The sequence below is a fragment of the Protomyctophum parallelum genome (assembly GCF_964188405.1).
Source record: "Protomyctophum parallelum genome assembly, chromosome: 9".
NCBI classification, from domain to species: domain Eukaryota; kingdom Metazoa; phylum Chordata; class Actinopteri; order Myctophiformes; family Myctophidae; genus Protomyctophum; species Protomyctophum parallelum.
The window spans coordinates 33,373,160-33,392,817 of record NC_139706.1 but is presented as its reverse complement, the minus strand read 5'-3'; the positions used below and the strand labels follow the sequence as shown (position 1 = coordinate 33,392,817).

At 42.3% G+C, this 19,658-nt stretch overlaps 1 protein-coding gene across 1 annotated transcript; it reads left to right on the top strand.

Annotated features, from left to right (window-relative positions):
- Positions 1 to 16,069: 16,069 nt before the first annotated feature.
- lpar6a (lysophosphatidic acid receptor 6a) lies at positions 16,070 to 18,855 on the top strand. The gene has a single exon (XM_083772868.1). It carries the CDS (start codon positions 16,944 to 16,946, stop codon positions 18,078 to 18,080), a length of 1,137 nt encoding a protein of 378 aa, XP_083628994.1. The 5' UTR covers positions 16,070 to 16,943; the 3' UTR covers positions 18,081 to 18,855.
- Positions 18,856 to 19,658: the final 803 nt, after the last annotated feature.

Below are 19,658 nucleotides of genomic sequence, written 5' to 3'. Positions count from 1 at the left end.
CGGTTTGGTTGAATGGCTCTAGAGAGACTGTGTACCAATTTGCGTGATGTTTGGACAAAATCTGTATAGGTGTGCTGTGCAAAAACCTGTTTTGCACAAAGCGGCCTCCTGGTGGCGCTATAACAGGCCGTTCTGGAAAGTTTGGGGCAGAGGTTCATGGTTGGCATCCAGGGAGTGTGTGTGCAAAATTTGGCATCGACCGGGTTAACGGTGGCTGAGATTAGCTGGTCACGGACGGACGGACACACGGACACACGGACGGACGGACGGAGTGCAAAACATACTCTCCCCATGCCTTCGGCTGGTGGAGACAAAAATACATATATCTATATACACATATACACGACATTCATGCATACATAATTACAAAAAAATTAAAATAAAGCAGATTTTTATAGCAGAGCAGATTTTGTTTCTGTTGTGGTTTGGCGTTGGCCGAGGCATAGGCACGGCACACTATACAGTTTGTGTGTTGTGGTAGAATGTCATAAAGGGACCCCAGGTCTTGTAAAACTTTTTTTCAGAGCCGGCAATTGATAACCTTAAAATCTCCAACTCGAGACAGGACATTATATCACGAAGCCACTGACGGAGCACGGGCAGGGCAGCATCCTTCCATTTGAGCAGAATGGCACGCCTAGCGAGCAATAAGGCAAAGTCGACCATACGACACTCTATGCGTGTTAGAGGAAGGTCATCCCTTCCAGCAGTGCCAAGGAGAGCCACTAAGGGAGCTGGGTCTAGATTTTGGTGTAGAATGTTGGATAGAGTATTGAACACATTCCCCCAAAATGGTTGTAATTTGGGACACATCCAATACTGATGGAACAAAGTTGCATCACCGCTCTTGCACTTGTCACAGGTAGGAGCAGGGCTACTTTTTCACTACTTCTTCTTTTCTTTTCTTTTATTAATGGGAATGATTTTGTTTTATTTTGTTCATGCAATACCGGTAAAAAATACCGGTATGTTGGAATTCATTTAATTGATGATAAGTTGTGATTATGTTTTGTTTAATCCTTTTAAAATCTACAATCTGTCCTGGCCCACTGCACTGTTCTAGACTATAATCACATCACATCCTACATGACAACGATTCACATGATGGCAAATGCCTTTTTTGGTTGATAGTTTCATCCTATAGTGTCTGCCATGGGAACTTTAGCAAAGGAATTGTGGCCAAGTTTCTCAGGCATGCTGTGCTACCTACGTTTATCCCCTAGGCCTAGAGCAAAGGTGACATAGTTAAACCTGTCTAGTTTAGTCTATGCTGAGAACAGAATTTTGAAAGTTGTTTGAAGAGGTGTAAAGAAACCTGGCTGCTATAAGTGTGAGTACGGTTTGTAGCCTTTGTTACTTCTCATTTTGACACATGACTCTTGTCATGTGTCTCACTCTCCAGACAATATTCTTAATAAATGATGAAGCTCATTAGACCTGTGGTCTAGTCCTGTGGTTCTCAGAAGTGGGGTCCGGGACCCAATGCTTTTATAGTTCTGGTCCCATTGTGAAACCAGGTGAACTCCTATCGATTTAAATAAGTGCATACAGGTCTTGTCTGTCAACACTGCTGTCAATACTGAGTTAGCAGAGAGAGAGCATTTATTTTATTTTTACAACTGTTCCAGCATGACAGGACATGTCACACTTTATCGGTATACCACAATGCACTAGGGCCAGTGGTGGAAAAAGTACTCAAAAGTAGAATGTCCCATTTCAAGTTTTCAAAGGTTTTAACATCTTTGGATTGCCTGAGGATGAACCCTAACCGCCTTTGATGACCCTTTGACCTTTTCTGTAGCACCACCACCCCTCAGGCTATGAGGTGGAATGATGAATGAGTGTGTGTGTGAGTGGCTCTAACTGTTCCAGCCCCTGCCATCTGACCAGATTCCTCAGGGCTCTATGCTAGTGTCATTTCTGTTTATCTGCTATTTTCGTCGAAGATCTTCCCAGAATATGGACACTTGGGGCTCGAGTGGTCAAATAGGCTAGTAAATAAGCCCTACAACATTGATGTCTACCTTACCAGGCAGTGCTATGGCTCACTATGTTAGCATGGTAATACTGGAGCACACAGGAAGTGTGTTTATTGTGTTTTTGAATATGGGAATGCATTGGGGCTCTGGTTCCCAAGCAGTGGGTCACAGACCAATTATTATGGGTCACTACTTGAGTAAAAATCCCATTATCTTTTCCTACATTGAGAAAAATACATATATTTCAAAAAAACAAATGAACCTAAGAAATTCCATAAATAAAAGTAATAATAATTAAAGAAGTTGTGAAAAAAACGTCTAATCTCTCTTTTGATTATCGACCTGAAAACATGATCCCCCCTCACTGCATTGGGGGATCATGTGTTGCTTTAAGTGAGATCTTGTATTATGGTTATTCATGCAGGTATGTGTTTTGGTAACACTGTGACTGTGATGTATTTTCTTTCTGATCACCACTTCTCCCTTTTTCCATTCATGTTGAGTTCAGTTGGTTTGTGTGGTCATGTTGTGTGCAGTTGCCACAATAAAGAACACATTCCTTGAATAGTCATTGGCACGGCTTGTTCTTCATGTGGGCAGAGCTCAGGTCATTGCAATGCTATACAAACAAAGATGGCCGCCAATTATTTATTGTTGTTGATGCTGTTGGGCCTGGCTCTCTGCTTGTGCTGTGAAGCAGTCGTTTCTACACTAGACCAGGCAGCACGCACCCCCTGCCCCTTCGCCTCTCTGCTCTTCTGCCCAGTCAACACACACACACACACACACACACACATACAGAAGACTCCGCACACGTCAATGAACATGCACAGGCAACAGAGAAGAATATGAAATAATGCGTTTAGAAAAATCGGATATCACCATTTTGTAATTAATGCACAGATTAGCTACACAGTACATTTCCATCTACCTTTGAAGAAAAACAACAACAACAGAGAACTATATATTTCTATTTTGATGGAATTAGGTGCATGTAGCCTATGGGGTGGGGGGTCGTATAGGCTCTAATAATTGCCAATTGTAATGGAATTAGAGACGGGGGCGGGGGGTGTGCTACCCCAGGGGTTCTCAACGTTTTTGGCGCCAGGGACCCCCGAAAATGCCATGTCGTGCGTTTTTGAAACAAATAGCAGCAATTTTCACAATATACAAAACGAGCCTCAGATTTAAGATGTGTTTAAAGGTAGCAGCTCTGTTTACATGGTACAGTGTGAATGGCTCATAATGCACATTGTAAAGCACTTTAAAAATATGCATTTATTATCATTCAAAGAATTTGACTAAGTATATGAGCTCAAATAATAATCTTGAATCTAATAAGGATGGCAGTGTTGATCGGTTGATCTTGTTAATGAATAAGGAAGGCAGGGCATTCTTTTTAAGCCTTAGTAGTTGGAGAGTAGGGGAATTTCACAGCAAAAATGGTCCAGCCAGGATCATCAAACGGGGAATGCGCTGATCAGGGCATTCTGTGTCCATAACCCATATGGTATGTACCGTAACCACTAGCTATCAGGGCGTCCCACACTATGGCATATTTCAGGAAATCTCAGTGTACTTCAAGGGGAATATGAAGCACCCGTCCCATACTGTATTATACAACAAATAGTACTAATATCAATGCAAACAGAAAAAATCATAAAAATATACAAAAACAAGGGAGAATTTGAACGTTGGCAGAATGAGAGGAATGTCATGTTGAATTCCACACATTCTGTGTGGACCGGTGGTGCCAGGAAACTGGATGACCCTGAAGTGAACACAAATGACTGCATGGAACGCCTGCAAGACTGTGGCTGCATGGAGTTGGCCTGATGCAAGTCTGGTAGCTCAGGGGGCCCAAGCTGTGTTTACACTTGAATAATAACGCTACAACAGTGGCTGAGAAATAAATGAAGATAAACTTCTGGTATAGGAAGGATACCTGCTCACATGCCCTCCTTAATGGTTCTGTATACTGTAATGGTGAGGCTGTTCTCACATAAGATTAACCCATTAAGATGTGAGGCCGATTCTACAAACGCCTTCTAAATCAGTAGTTCTCACACTTTCAAGAGTTTTCAGAAATGTGTGTGTGGTATGTTGTTGTTGTGTGCAGGAAGCCTTCAAGGACATCATCATGCGTCACAGAGTCTAACACCACACCACAGCCACCCTCAACAGGCTATCATTCTGAACAACCATATCTCCATATGGGTCTATATTTAATGCCAATGTTGTATACTACACATCTGGCACCACGCGTCGATTATTTTAAAAATGAATTAATAAAAAAATCACCTGTAACCTAACATGCCTTGCACTGTGTCGACGTGCATGTCACGTGATCAGCCACAGCCAATCGGAAGAAGCAAACACAGCAGTCCACTTCATGTTTCTGCACCGTTTTGAAATCCTTTAGGCAGGATTGTTGCACGAGCTCTTTACTGTTTAATTTAATGCTTGAACCGCTCGCTTGCTGCCTAAGAAAGCATCTTTCCCCAAAGTATCTGTTTAAATATAATTTTACTCCGCAATTAGATAAACTTAAGGCAGACATCGAACTCTGGAGAACATTGCCCCTGTCTATGATAGGGTGAGTGAATGTGATCAAGATGGTCTCTCTCCCCAGGTTTATGAATGTATTCCAAAACATCCCAATTAAACATCGATTCTATGATATTGTCTTTTATTTGGGGTTATAAGACCAACCGTATCTCAAATAATCATTCACAGAAACCCAAGTTAAGTGGGGGGCTATCACTCCCTGTATTTCAACACTATTACTGGGCCACCAATCTCAGAGCCTTAATTAATTGGCAGGACCAGCTTCCTCATTCCTCTGCTGATGCTCCTAATTGACTCCAGTTCGAATCCCAGGCAGTGACGGGTAGCTCTCTTTCAGCTCTCTTGTTTTCCTCCAAGAAGTATCCAGCGCACCTACTGGGAGACAACTTTGTTCTGGTAAATTTAATTAAAATAAAAAAAGAGTGTTGCACATAAAGGCAGAATTGAAAAATGCAGGCCAGATGTTTTTCCTTAGGCTGTAGGGAGTGTGCACACATTTTGTGCATGCAAAGTTTTATGCAGATCGGTGCATGTAAAGACTTGGGCTGTTATAGCGCCACCATGAGGCTGATTTGAAAGAAAAAAAAATGAAGTGGCATTGCTTCCTCAGCCTAGTGGGATTTGCAGCATTTTGTACAAAGTACAAAAAATGCAGTTATAGGTAAAAAAACAGGATTTGGCCTGTTATAGCGCCACCGTGAGGCTGATTTTGAAAAAACTAAGTGGCATGTCGTCCTTGGCGGAAGTGGAAATGTGCCGGTCGAATTCTAGTTGTAATAATAGATGGACATCCCTGATGTCATCGATATATGACCGTATATTATATAATATAATCCCCCCTTGAAGGATTAATGAAGTCTTATCCTATCCCATACTGAGAAAGAGTGCATACATAGATCATTGGTTCTCAAAGTTAGCCTGGGAGGTCCCCAGCAAGAGTAGTTACTTACCGCCGGTAATATAGCATCACAATCATTTTAACTGCTTCATCCATTTATTGTACAGTATATGTTGGCTTTTCAAAAATATTGAAAGTGTTTGGAAAAAAGATTGAGAACCACTGGTACCGTATATAGACGGTGAGAGAGACGATACATCCTGAGACGGTCCACGTGTGTGGACCTCATACGCAGCACACTTCCCTCTCATACGTGTGAGCGTGGCTTTGGTGGTGGCGGTGGTGTGAATCTCTGACGCATGATGAGGTCCTTGATGACTTCACACATAAACAACACACCGCACGCACGCACACCACACACAAACAAACATACACAAAATGTTACTCACTCATTGAAAATCAAATCAAATCAATTTTATTTGTATAGCACATTTAAAAATGACTCTCATTGTACCAAAGTGCTTCACAGGTCAGAGAAAACAATACAATACAGTGCAATACAATACACCAGTGTAAAATGAAGCAATAATAAAATAAAACAATGCATAGTTTTGATACAGTAGACAAGAGAGACGTTAAGAGCAGTTTAAAAGCAGTACGGCAAACATATCCTATATGTATAAAAGTGCAAGAGCATCAGGGGGACTGGAAGGCTTGTGAGTATAGGAACGTTTTGACAGAAAGATTGGGTATTGGGTAAGACGTTATGTATCTTTCAGGACCTTTCACTGCTTTGTCTCAACCATTACTCTATGGCTCTGGGCTCAGCCACCGCAGTAGATATTTTGACATTCATTTTTTTTATGTTCCCACTACTGTTGGTAAATGGTGCATTTATATAGCGCCTTTATCCAAGGCGCTTTACAGAGATTGTGCATTACATTCACCCATTCACACACACATTCATACACCGATGGCAGCGGAAACCATGCAAGGCACCAACTAGCACATCGGGAGCAATTAGGGGTTCAGTGTCTTGCTCAAGGACACTTCGACAGTAACTCTGGGGGAGCCCGGGTTCGAACTGGCAACCTTACGGTTACCATCCAGGCACTCTACCCCTGAGCCACCACCGCCGCCATAAACTACACAGGTTCATCCCGATGTTCTGGGCATCTTTGTAATGTTAGTGTTAGTAAAAAGCAGGTAAAAGAGTAACGTTTGAGGCAGACTAACATCAGTCACTTTTCTATTCACTGTAGTAGAAGAGGTGCGGGTTTAAACTGCAGATATGTCGTCTCCGCCTATAGGAAATACGTTGCCTGCGACCATGAGACCCGTTTCTGAATCGGTCTATATGCAGCTGTATGGGGCCGCTAGAGGCGGGATCAACGCGATACTTATGACATATTGAAGCTGTGCCACAGTGCAAATGTAAACACAACATTTTATGTAAACAAGACTACAACTCGAAATTATTATGGAGATATCAGATTTTTGTCCCGCTACTTCCGGGTTCATCGTTTCCGCCTGAGAGATGCAAATGCAGGCAGGAGGGAAGTTGTGAACTCAGTACTGCCGCAATCTGGTGGAGTCAGGTTATAGGTACGTAGCACATAGCTAAACCTAATAATTCATTATTAAAACCAATATTTCACAGAGAGACTGAGATTTGAAAGTTCGTAGCGGTCGACAGTACTTGCGCACTCTGCTTGCGCACGTGTGCAACACGCAAGTAGGCACTCGACAGAGTGCAGTTCTAGTTGGCCATTATTATCTGCTTGTTCAACGCACAGGGGCTGGACCTGGTGAGAGCAGGAGCGGACCTGGTGAGACGTAGGAGGGGCCCGCAGAGCCTAGTCCTTCCACGCGCCGGAATAGTGCCTCCCAGTCCCGGCAGAGTAGTTCAGGAGGAACGAATTGTGTGGCCCTGGTTTTTCCCTAATGGGAGTGATCGAGGGTAGCTACTGGGACGTAAGTCGGGACTTAATCACCCCGGCTGGGTCACCTGAGTGAGGGGTATGATGTTGGGAGACCCGAAAACCCTGATGACCTTGGGAGACATCAATGTAAAAAATAAAGTAACAAATAGTTGTAATAATCGTGCACAGACACGCACACATACAAATGAATGTTTTTGTATCATAGAGAAAATGTTATGTGGCACACTCTGTTTTTCTGATGCACACCCAAATTATTTTTTCTGGCTACAATACTGTATCTACTGGTCTGAGGCAAAGGACTACATTATTTCAGGAATGTTTTGATTATATTACTGGAGTGAATATATTTTATATTTATTACAGTATACTATTTCAGCAGATGGTAGCCTAATGCAAAGTACAGTTTAATAACTGACACCTTCAAGTTCTTGCTAACTGGTACCATGTGTAATGTAGCTTGTTCAGCATTCTTCTAACTGAGGAGTTTTAATGCATCTGATCCATTCATTCTATAACCCAATCCAAGCCATCCACGAGATATCTCAAGGAAAGCTATTACCATCTGCGCCATCCATGAGAAACACGAGATTTGATAAAAGAATATTAGCCTATACCCCTTTTTCTGTTTCCGTTAGCTTCCGTTGCTAGCCTCCCATTGTAGAAACAGCCTACATGCTAATCCGTGGTGCAGTTATTAGTGTTTTTCTGCTCAAAATGGGATAAAGTACCATGTTTGGGACTTATGAATCATTAATCCAAGCTCGCGCTAATAAATTGTATGTCCACGAGTTAATACACTCAACAGAGTGAGGCTAGACTACAGATATGGAGGGCTATCACTTCCGGGTCGGGTGGATGTGGTTCTTCTTATTTGCTTATTTTGCGCATTCCACTGGCCCTCGCCTCACGATCCCGCCTATTGGAATGGCATTGAATCGGTTTCTTTCAAATTAGTTGTTCACTTTAAACCCTACATTTTCACACAGCCAACACTGTCGAGTTTCAAAGGTACTTATCCCCATTTGTTAACTTACAAGTTAGCTTATCACCACATGGCATACTTGGATACTCGGATGTGTGGCTCAAAGAATATGATTATTGGCAGAATCACGGAGTAGTATAAAATATTTGGCGGGACTGTTTCCATTTTTCACTGCATTGGTGGTTGTTGCACTCATAATCACCTGCACTACAATACTTGTTTTCACCCCTTGAAGCAATGGCTGATTCGGACACGCCCTGAAATACCCGTATGTGTCTGAAAGAAGGTACTCTCCACAAAGGTTACTGCATTTACTGCATAATCCCACTTCCTGTGATGTGAACGTGGTGGGTCAAGGCCTGTAATCACGCAAAGGTTACTGCACTTAGTGTACAAAATCACACTTGCTTCGATGTGTGTAGCTCAGGGCCTGTGTGGCGCATACCTTTCTCTCTGCGCGCAGTTCTTCCTGTTTCTCTTCGCTTTACTTTCAAAATGCTGAGTTTGTTTTGTTGGTGATAAGAGGTACGTGTGAAAAAGCCTCAGTTCGGGTTCTTCTTTTCATATCCTGTCGCCCCTGTCAAACAAACACACGCACGCCTGTATGACATGTACACACAAACACAACTGCACACACGCGCACACACACACACGCCTGCACGACATGTACTACACACACACACACACACACACACAGTCACACACACACACACACACACACACACACACACACACAAAGACACACAAACACACGCCTGCACGACACACACACACACACACCAGGCTCTTCTTATGTAAGCCTCAAGTTTCATACTTCTGTGTTCTTGCAGGGATACATGTGCTAGTGTACAGTATCGAGTGTTATTGAAACAGTCCGCGTTTGCCTCCGTACATTTTCACATTAAGTTCTCTACGTAGCGTCTAACTTCAGCATCTACCTGGTAGACGCTGGAAGGGTCACAGTTGCATGAAAACAAGCCCCTTTTCAACCTGGGGCCTGTTTCACGAAACTTGGATTAACTAATTCAGGATTTAGGCCAAAACCAGGCTTTTTCAATCCTGGTCTTTACAGCCTGGTTTATTCCGTTCCACTAAAGCCAAGCGAGGCTCAGAATTGGCGGATTTGGCGATAGTGGATAGACTAGTGGATAGTGATAGTGGATAGACTGAATGATTAACTACCCCAAAAATATAGTTTACATTTTACCACTACTATTAACTTAAAACAGAATTCTTAATATGGTAAGCATAATGATATTGTCGCATTGTGATATTTGGCCATAACTCCGTCCTCTGAGGGAGCTACCTTTGGGGAAGGGGGTTGTTGTCCAGACAGGGGCCAGACTGGTGAACTGTGGGTCATGGGTTCAATAGTGGGTGAAACGTTACAATGGTAATATATGTTGTAAAACAATTAGTAATGGTAATATTTAGTGGTTTTGACTTTTACAAAAATAATAATATAATATAATATAATATAATATAATATAATATAATATAATATAATATAATATAATATAATATAATATAATATAATATAATATAATATAATAATAATTAATGAATAATAATTCTTCTTAACCGTGCACATGCACGACAGCAAACCTATTCTGGGGAACATTTACCAAAAGCAGCTGATCTACCAGCTCACAAGCTGTCATGATGTTGTGCAGCCTATATATTTTGGTTATTTGATTTTATATAGTGCTTAAATTAGTCCTTTAATGCAGACCGATACAAATAAGGCAACATAAACCCATAATAATTGAATAAGTCTGGAAAACATCATTGGTTTGTGATCAGTTTGACTGCTTAAGTTAAATAACTCAGAAACTACAAAACATTTCAAAGTAAAAAGTTCCAGCATCTGTCTCCACAGTAAGCTGAATTTTACAAAGTGTGAATGGAGTTTCTAGGTGAAAGTGATTTTTTTACATGCCACTATCTGCCTATAAATGTCTCAAATTTGAAAGCACTATATTTCTAAAACTATGAAACATTTAAAAGATTCCTTTTCAGGCAAACATGTCCACCGTAAGATGAACCTAAATAGGTTTGAACTTTGAATGTGGTTTCTACAGTAGGTGTAAGTATGTAGGACTAGTAGCATGCCAAAGTTTGTGCTATTGCCATTGAGAATTGCATTGGGCGTTTAATGAACAGTAAAGACATCAGGATTAGGTTAAACCTGGCTGTTAGCCTGGTCCGGAGCAGGCTAAATCCAAAGCATTAGTTTCCATGGTAACTAATGTAGCATCACTTTCATGAAACCGAATCAAGCCTCAACATATCCAGGTTAACTGGTTAAATTAATCTGGCAAGATTAACCATCTTTCATGAAACCGGTTAATCGCTGATCCAGGATATATTAAGCCAGGATTATGTGTTAAATCCCGGTTTAATCTCTAATCCAAGTTTCGTGAAACAGGCCCCTGGACAGCCAAGTCAAACAAACAACGTCAGTTTGCTTCATATGAATGAAATACATACAAAATAAAAGACAAACATTCTAGAAATGCCTATGCAAATTAGAATGCAAAAGAGTAGAGGGTACCCAGCTAGATCCATAGTATTAATTTAACTAAGAGAGTGGCTCAAAATAAGGGGAGGGATTGAAGTTTGATCGCTTCAGCCTGTGATGAATATCCAGTCAGTTAATCTGCCCAGATGCTGTAACGAGGGAGTTTGTGTTTGTCATGCATCTTTCCCAGCTTTATTGAATCTGATCTGACTATATATCAATGTACATCTGGCTGTGTGGGTCAGATGATCCCACTCTCAGATCTATTCCCACAAGAGAGACGAAAGCATGTCTTTCACACTGTTCAGAATCCAAATCAGAAACACTTGATAGCTGAAGTCTCAGATCTATAAAAGTGATTTGCTTTGGCCCACACGGTGCAGCAGTGACAGCCCATAATAAGACGTTATGTCATATGAGATGCATGTTGGTATTTGAAGGCCTTGGGCAGGGGGTTCCACCGACAGTTTCCTGCCATTGTGGGATGTTCCAACAGTCCAGGGATTCCGACCTAATGTTTTTATTTAGCAGGCCACATGCTTGCATGTCAAGAACATGTTTTTTTATGCGCTGGATGGAAGAGTTCTGTGTGTGAGGGGACAATAGTGTGTATGCCTTTCTATTTGTCTTGAACATTTGGCTGTGGCCTTGATGATGTTTATTTTGGTGCAGACAGGCAACAAAGCGGCCGGGGGGACAATGGTCATAAAACACCCACTGTCTCTTTGATCGTCTGCAGATTATGTTCCTTCATTTGTTTGGCTATTCTGTGAAGTCCAAATCAACGCCTTCACAGAAACCAAATGTTACTACTACCAGCCTCCAAATGCTGGAACATTCTTCTGAAACCGATCACATCCCTCGCTCTTTGGAGGCTGGACTTTTGTATTTGCAGTTATATTGTTGTTGTTGAATTTTATATACTTGCCTTTTTTATCATTCAAAATTATTTGGGTTCATGGTTCATAACACATCATTATGTGGTGTTATTACTGTATTTAACCAACTCCTTTTAGGACTGCTATAGATTTGTTTGAAGAAAATTAGAAAGAGGCTTTTTAACCCTTTAACCCATCTAGACCTGAGGCCGATTCTAAAAACGCCTTCTAAATCCACCACCAGTTTTCTGAAAAACTTTCATTCAAAAATGCCGTGGCCTCAAGCATATCAAATTGGAGGACCTTGAAATGAAAAAGTATGATAATTACTGGTTTAATTAGCCACTTGACATGCAACATCCATAGGAACATTAGCCAAAAATAGCCAATCTACAAGCTTACAAGTCACAAGCTTGTAGATCGGCTGTTTTTGCTGAAGAGATTATCAGTGTAGGTTGAGAAAAGTGCCTAAATACAGATCCTGTTTACTAAACATATACAGTATACAGTAGTAGGGTACATTAAAGGATGTAGCCCTGTTTACCCTGTGGCCTGATTCCTGCTCGGAAGCAGAATAGAGCAGCTAGTGTTCATTCACCATGTGACAAAAATAAAATGTAATCCAACACAAACACTGTAACACAGCTCAAACAATTTACAGTATACTCACAGTCACACACTGTATGTAGATCAAGAAGCTGAAGATACTTTCAAGTAGGCCTGAGGGACTAATTAATTGTAAACCCAGAATTCCCCCCTCCCTCCCTCCGGCCCTAAGCTACTTCATAACAAAGACACCAATGTGTTTACGGACTGCAAAGTAGCCACTTTCTGTTAAGAAGAACACTACCGGGCCGTTTTCACTGGGCCTTCTGGAACTGTGTGGGCTACTGAGTACTGGCTGACAAAGGACTGAGCCCAATAGAAATGCTCTTTATTCTATTATTTCAAATGTTCCTTTCAGATGAAAAGTAAAAGAGTGGGGGGGGGGGGGGGGTTCTCTTTTGCAAGCCAGCAGTTGCCAGCACAGCCAAGCAAGCCAGTTAAAAACAAGGATAACGTTAAATGCAATTCCTTTCTTTACACTTTCTGTCAGAGCATGGAATAAACGGTCCAGGCTCCTTCAGTTAATACTTTTAAGAACAGGCTTGATACATTTTGGTCAACACAAGATTTGTTGTATAATTATTGGTAAATTAGGGATTTTGTAATTGTATTAATTTATTGTATGTGCGAGTGCACATGAATATTATTTTTTATTTTCAAGTGTAAGAAAAAAGAAAGAAGAATCAGGATGAAAGTATGGGATTTATATGTATGTGGGATTGTATGGGGTTGTGGACAAAGTGTGGGGTGGGTGGGGTCGTGCGTTGTATAAACTTGTGAATGTCACAATTTTAAAATGTATATTGTGTTTGTTTTTGAGTCTGGCGAAGAGGATCTTATCAGAAACCTTGTCATTAAAAAGATTAATTATCCTATTCAGTTAGACACATCTCTCTCTCACCAAAGTTTGTAAGAGTATGAAATGGAAATGAACTGTTGTCATGTTTTGAACATAACATTCTAAACACATACTGTAGTAATCAACTTGATGTGGTGGTTAAGCACCAGCTGACACGCTGAAAGCAAAGCGGCGTCATTGTGTTTTGGTGCCGGTGGTCTGTGCCACATGTCGCCGCTCCAAAATAGCAGCCATGCTCTGAAATGACGCGCAGTCGACAGGTTTTGGCGCGTCCACTCGGCGCCTGCACCAGTCTGGCTATACGGCCGTTAAAAACAATGTTTGATGATGCAAGTGACTGACAAGTTCAGTGTGTCAAGGCCTTTAGAGTTAGCCACTTGAACACCAATGGCCATATTCTGGGGGGAACTCCTCTGGTGGAGTTAGCTGGTTTAGCAGACAGTTTGAGGATCCAATGGAGTTAGCTGGTTATGTCATTGGTTCAATATTTTATTTTGCAGATGATGGAAGGAGCCCGCACACCACAGGTACAAAAAGACGTTCTTTATTGAGAATCTATTTGATCTTCATCATTATAGTAATTTTACTATAATCAGCAGTGTCAATTCGTTGTGTCCATTGTCTATTCAAAAAAGTGATTAGATTTCTTCCATGCATTGTGCTGGATTCCATTCACTCGTTCAGTTTCATCACTCCATCCATTGCGCAGCAAATAATTAATGGATTACAGTAATATGAAATTCCCCATAATCAGTAACACGTAGATGATACTTGTGTCAACCAAATGTGGTTTTATTGAAAGGTAATTAAAGGCTAGATGGTAAGGAAGCAACAGGTGTCATTTCCAATGTTATTTGTCGGTTTAATTAATCCGAATCCTTTGCTTTTTGCTTGATGCCGTTTCATAGAGAAGCAATACAATCTATATACTGTAGACCTACCAAATAAAAATTAAAACTGTCTGAAACCTTATAGATTATACAGAGCTTGACAGATTTGACCGAATTATGGCTTAATTAAATAACGAGTGTTCTTGGCTGTTATGCATCCATATGGTTCTGTGCGTGATGAAGGCACAACATTCACAGGTCTCGTCCTGCATGAGGAAACAGCAGCACTCTCCTCGGTGGGGGGGTTGGTCGCGGAGTGGATGATAGATAGAGGAGCTACTAGACACACAAAACAACCCTCTGTATCAAATATACATTTATTCAAAGCCAGCGACGTGTGTGGCTCTTCCATGGAACATAGTGTAAGTAAGGCAACATTGCATTGGGGATAATGGGTAATGCATAACGGATTGCGCAGTCTTCTCTCAAAGGCAATGGCATGTGGCACAGTGATTGGTTTCATTATTGTGAATTAACCACCACCTATGCATAATGTAACGGGTAGAAGATAAATCTGTACTAAAACAATGAGGTGACAGCTAGCCTACAGGCTTGCCTACCTAACTAAAGCTTACTTAGTGGAGTAGAGTAGGCCTATAAAGCATCAGGGAATTGAAACACTCCAGTAGAGTAAAAGTGCCTCAAAACCGTACTTAAGTAAACAGTACTAGAGTAAATGTACTTGGTTACTTTACGCCACTTCTTCCTGCATGTTTTTAACCTCACTCCACAAATAATGTAGCTGTCAGTAGGCTGTCATTGTATTGATTTGCAGTCTGGACTGTGTGAACTTGTACCCCCCTTTCCCTTCCCGGCTGTTACGTTGCATAACCTTCCACATCACAACAACATGTTATAAAAGTGTTTAAAAGGTTGAGCTCATTTCATTTAGTTGTAGTCATATTTTTGTGATCTGAAATGTTTTGGTTTTGTCTAGTTTTAGTCGGCTAAATGGTTGATTTTACACTTGGTTGCATGCTGAAAATAGCCGATCCCCAAGCTCACAAAGTGTTGAATCGCAACACGTTGTGAGCTTGTAGATCTTCTATTTTCGGAGCGCAACCAAACATACAATTAATTGTCTTTTAGTTCTCTTCTCCAGTAGTCCCCCCTAAGATTTTAGTCTAGTTGTTATTTGTTGACGAAGTTGTCATCGTCATAGCTTAGTTTTTATGTATAGTTTTCTTCAGTGAACAAATATTGATGCACATTTTTCGTCACAGTTTTAGTCGACGAAATTAACACTGTCTCTGAGCGACGGATGATCTGACGGACAAACCCCCCACCCCCCAACTCCCTTTTTGTCTCCCCCATAATGGTGGCGTCTGCCTGGGGACTTAACCACACTCACGCACCCCCACATTCAACTGCACACAAGTGTATTTGTTGTTGTACAGTATTTGTTGTTTGACATATATACCTCTGATTGATTTATACTTACTATTTGTTTATTATTTTAGGTGAGAACCATGTAAAGCCCTTTATGGGTTTCTTTTCATTTTATCATACCCTGAAGAAGGCATTTTGTTGCCGAAACGTTGGTTTCATATTAAAAGTGTTTTGCATCGTGACCACGAGCTGTGCAACCTCTCTTTCTTTTTTCATGAAACATTTTTAACAATAACACAAATCTTATATGGGGATCCCCTGGCACACAATATTTTCCAATGGCGGTACACGGCCAAATACATGTTCATTTGGGGGTCCTTGACATGGCAAAGTGTGAGAACCAACTGGTTTAATAATGAATGCATGTTATGCCTCACTAAGTTGCTCATAGTACATGACAGATATGGACTGCACACAGACACAGGCCTGTTTACCCCGTGGCCCGCTTCATTTCTCCTCGGGAGCAACAGACAAAGGGAAGGAGGAGTTACAAGGAGAGGCAGAGCAGAGGGAGGAGTTCCCACAACTGGCCTCTCCTCCTCCTCCTCCTCTCCAGCCAGAAACATAAAAAATAAAAACTGACAAGCAGCCAGTCTGTCTGACCGTGTTCCCCAACCTGGATGTGAGAGACGCCCGGGGCTGTCAGTGCAGAGCGTGTGGTGTCTGTGTGTGTTGAGAGAGAGAAAGAGAGAGAGAGAGAGAGGAGTGCATGATGCTGAATGAGTCAAGAGAGGGGCGGGGGCAGGAAACAGAGGCTGGACAGAAACAGTGAAACACACTCTCACATTGTCAAAGTACAAGACAGACAGAGAGCTGAGGCTACACTCCAACCCTTGCTTAAAGAAAAAGGACCTATGGATCGTGCCAAGTGACTTGCACTGACGCAACATCTCCAGGACTAACACCTTCTTGGCACTGGGCTTTCTCTCAAGGATACAGCTAAGTTGTTCAATTGTTTAGCTTTTTATTTTTTCAAAAAGAAGAGTTTTCCCATCAAGAAACTGCATAGTGGAATTGGATATATCAATCTGTGGATTTGCCCGGTATTTTTGTGCTGTGGTTTGACAAAACGGGAACAACTGACTGACTGAATGAGTGACATTTTGAGTAAGTAAAGCTGCTTCTGCAACATTGGGTTGGTGAGTAAGGGGGAGGGTATTGGGCCTCATGTGGAGGGAGGGGGGGTCCTTTCAACATGAGCAACTGACCCTCAACTTAACTTTGCCCCAGCAAACGCATCAACAGAGATGGAGAAGGAAAATGTGTGTTCTTCAATATCATGAATCCTAGCATTGGACTGAAACCTCCTCGTGTAACGGGCCACGCTCTTGGATGAACATCTTGCAGGGCTTCAAGGCATCCTGTGTCGGGGGACGTGCTGCTGTGTCCCGCTGTCCATTCATGGTGCATTCATGGTGCAGGGCAAGCCTCTCATTGTATAGCTGTTGCATAACAGACGCCCCTCTCTGCCGCCTCGTTCCCATCAAATAATGTACAATATGACCACCCTCGGTTACAGTCTCCCCCCACGATGGGGGGACGGCGTCAGTCTCCCCCCGCTGCTGGGGAACGTCACCCCTCCGGACGGCTCCAACTGCACCAAAAACGACGGGTTCAAATACCCGCTGTACAGCACGGTGTTCAGCATCGTGTTCGTGGTGGGCCTCATCACCAACCTGGTAGCCATGTACATCTTCACCTGCTCACTGAAGCTGCGGAACGAGACCACCACGTACATGATTAACCTGGTGGTGTCCGACCTGCTGTTCGTCTCCACGCTGCCGCTGCGCGTCTTCTACTTCATCAACCAGCACTGGCCGTTCGGCCCCGTCCTCTGCAAGCTGTCCGTGTCGCTCTTCTACACCAACATGTATGGCAGCATGCTCTTCCTCACCTGCATCAGCGTGGACCGCTTCCTGGCCATCGTGCACCCGCTGCGCTCGCGGTGCATTCGGACGAAACGCAACGCCAAGATCGTGTGTGCTGCCGTGTGGGTGCTGGTGCTGGCCGGCAGCCTCCCTACGGGATTCAAGCTGGACACCACCTTCCCTCAGAACAACCACAGCAGGACGTTCTGCTTCGAGAACTTCTCGTCCAGCGCGTGGAAGTCCCACCTGTCCAAGGTGGTGATCTTCATCGAGACGGTGGGCTTCCTCATACCGCTGCTGCTCAACGTGGGCTGCTCCTTCATGGTGCTGCAGACCCTCCGGCGGCCGCAGACCATCAGCCGCGGCAGCAAGCTCGACAAGACCAAGATCCTGCGCATGATCATCGTGCACCTCTTCATCTTCTGCTTCTGCTTCATCCCGTACAACGTCAACCTGGTCTTCTACGCCTTGGTCCGGACCAAGACCCTCAAGGGCTGCTTCGCAGAGTCCGTGGTGCGGACGATCTACCCCGTGGCCCTTTGCATCGCTGTTTCCAACTGCTGCTTCGACCCCATCGTGTACTACTTCACCTCAGAGACCATTCAGAACTCCATCAAGCGGAAGTCACAATCACAGCAGGGAAACCGGTCCTTCGACCACAAGTTCTCAGAGGCCTTGCAGTCGGAGAACAACTCCCACCTGCATTGCAGCCTGAAGACTCTGAAAGCCAAGGTGTTTCACAACGAGTCCTCAGTCTGACTGTTAGGGGTTCGTATTGACAGTACACAGGGTATTCAAATCCAAGTGGTTTGGACTTTTAGGACAAATGGAGGCGGAAGTGGATTTTTATTGAGTGCTTTGTAAAGCACATGTCTGCCAAAGAAGTATTATGATTCCAATTTCAATCTCAGGGCAAACGCACGGATCTGTCTTATTGATCCTGCCTGCTCTGCTGCACACTGTACTTTGACTTTTCTTTTTTGTTCACATTAATGGATCTAATATGACCACTTACTAACACACCTGGTGGAATAAAATGGTGTTTTGAGCAGTGTTGTGCCAGAAAACTGGAACGGAGTGTGAACACTGAGGAGCAGGACTTCCATCATAGTGAATGCTATATCATTTCATGTACCAATGTATCTGTGCGTTTTTGTGGTAAGTTGTGGTGCTCACTCCAATATGTATTAATTTAAATGTAAAGTAATATCAAGCTATACAGTAGGTTATTACATCTGATACCGGTTTGCTTTGTGAATCTTGAATGGAATGGTCTCGGAAGTGCCTTTATTTTGCTATAGGGTGCACATAACTATAGAACCTATACATCCTTATTTGCAATTGAATGCACTGACAGAACGAAATGCTGCACTCATGCTTCAATAATGAATAAAAGTCACATACTGTTTGGAAGAAAAAATAAATAATGCATATGAGACCTTTTGTTAGTCAAATGAAGAATTGCTGTTACAATGGGAAAGTATAGGCTACATGTCATTTTAAATTTTGGACTGACTGTTACTTAACCTACTTGAAAGAACACAGATGACTTAACATCAGTCAGGTTAACATGACACCATGCTGCCTTTAGGCTTTAACTCTAATGACAAAAACAGCCTGCTTTGTGAACTATCAGATGAACACAGACAGACACAACATGTAATTTGTCCTAACAAAGACTTGTTTCGCAAAATAGGAACATAAACCCCGTCTGAATCCTTGTTGTTTTTTCACTGTCAGTTATAGATGCTGTCCTGCTGGCATACCTTTTCTGCCTGACAGCAACGATATGCTTCATTTATGCTCCATCACACGACAGTGTCACGCGCTTAAAATAGCCGACCTACAAGCTGGACGACAGTCTCAGGCTTACCATCCCACAGCTCCTGTGTGTCTGTGACCCACAGTGGTGGAAAGTAACCAAGTACATCTACCCAAGTACTGTACTCAAGTACAATTTAGATGTCTACTTTTACTTTACTTGAGTATTGCAATACTTTATACTCCACTACAGTTATTTGAAAATGTTAGTTTCTAGAATTACTTAGAAGACTTTGGTTATTACAATCTAATCCATTCCAATAATCAATTTTATTTATATAGTACATTTTACAACTCAAGGTTTACAAGTGAAAATAAAAATGAAATACACTATATGTAAAACACAGAAAAATAGCAAGAACAAAAAATAAATAAACAATACAAAATGGAGACACATCACTGGATGAACACAGGACGCAGCAGTGTCAGCATAGACAGTGAAACAAAACATTTTCAAAAGATTTTGACAATTTTATAACTTTGACAGAACTTGTTAAGTGGGACAATACTTTTGTA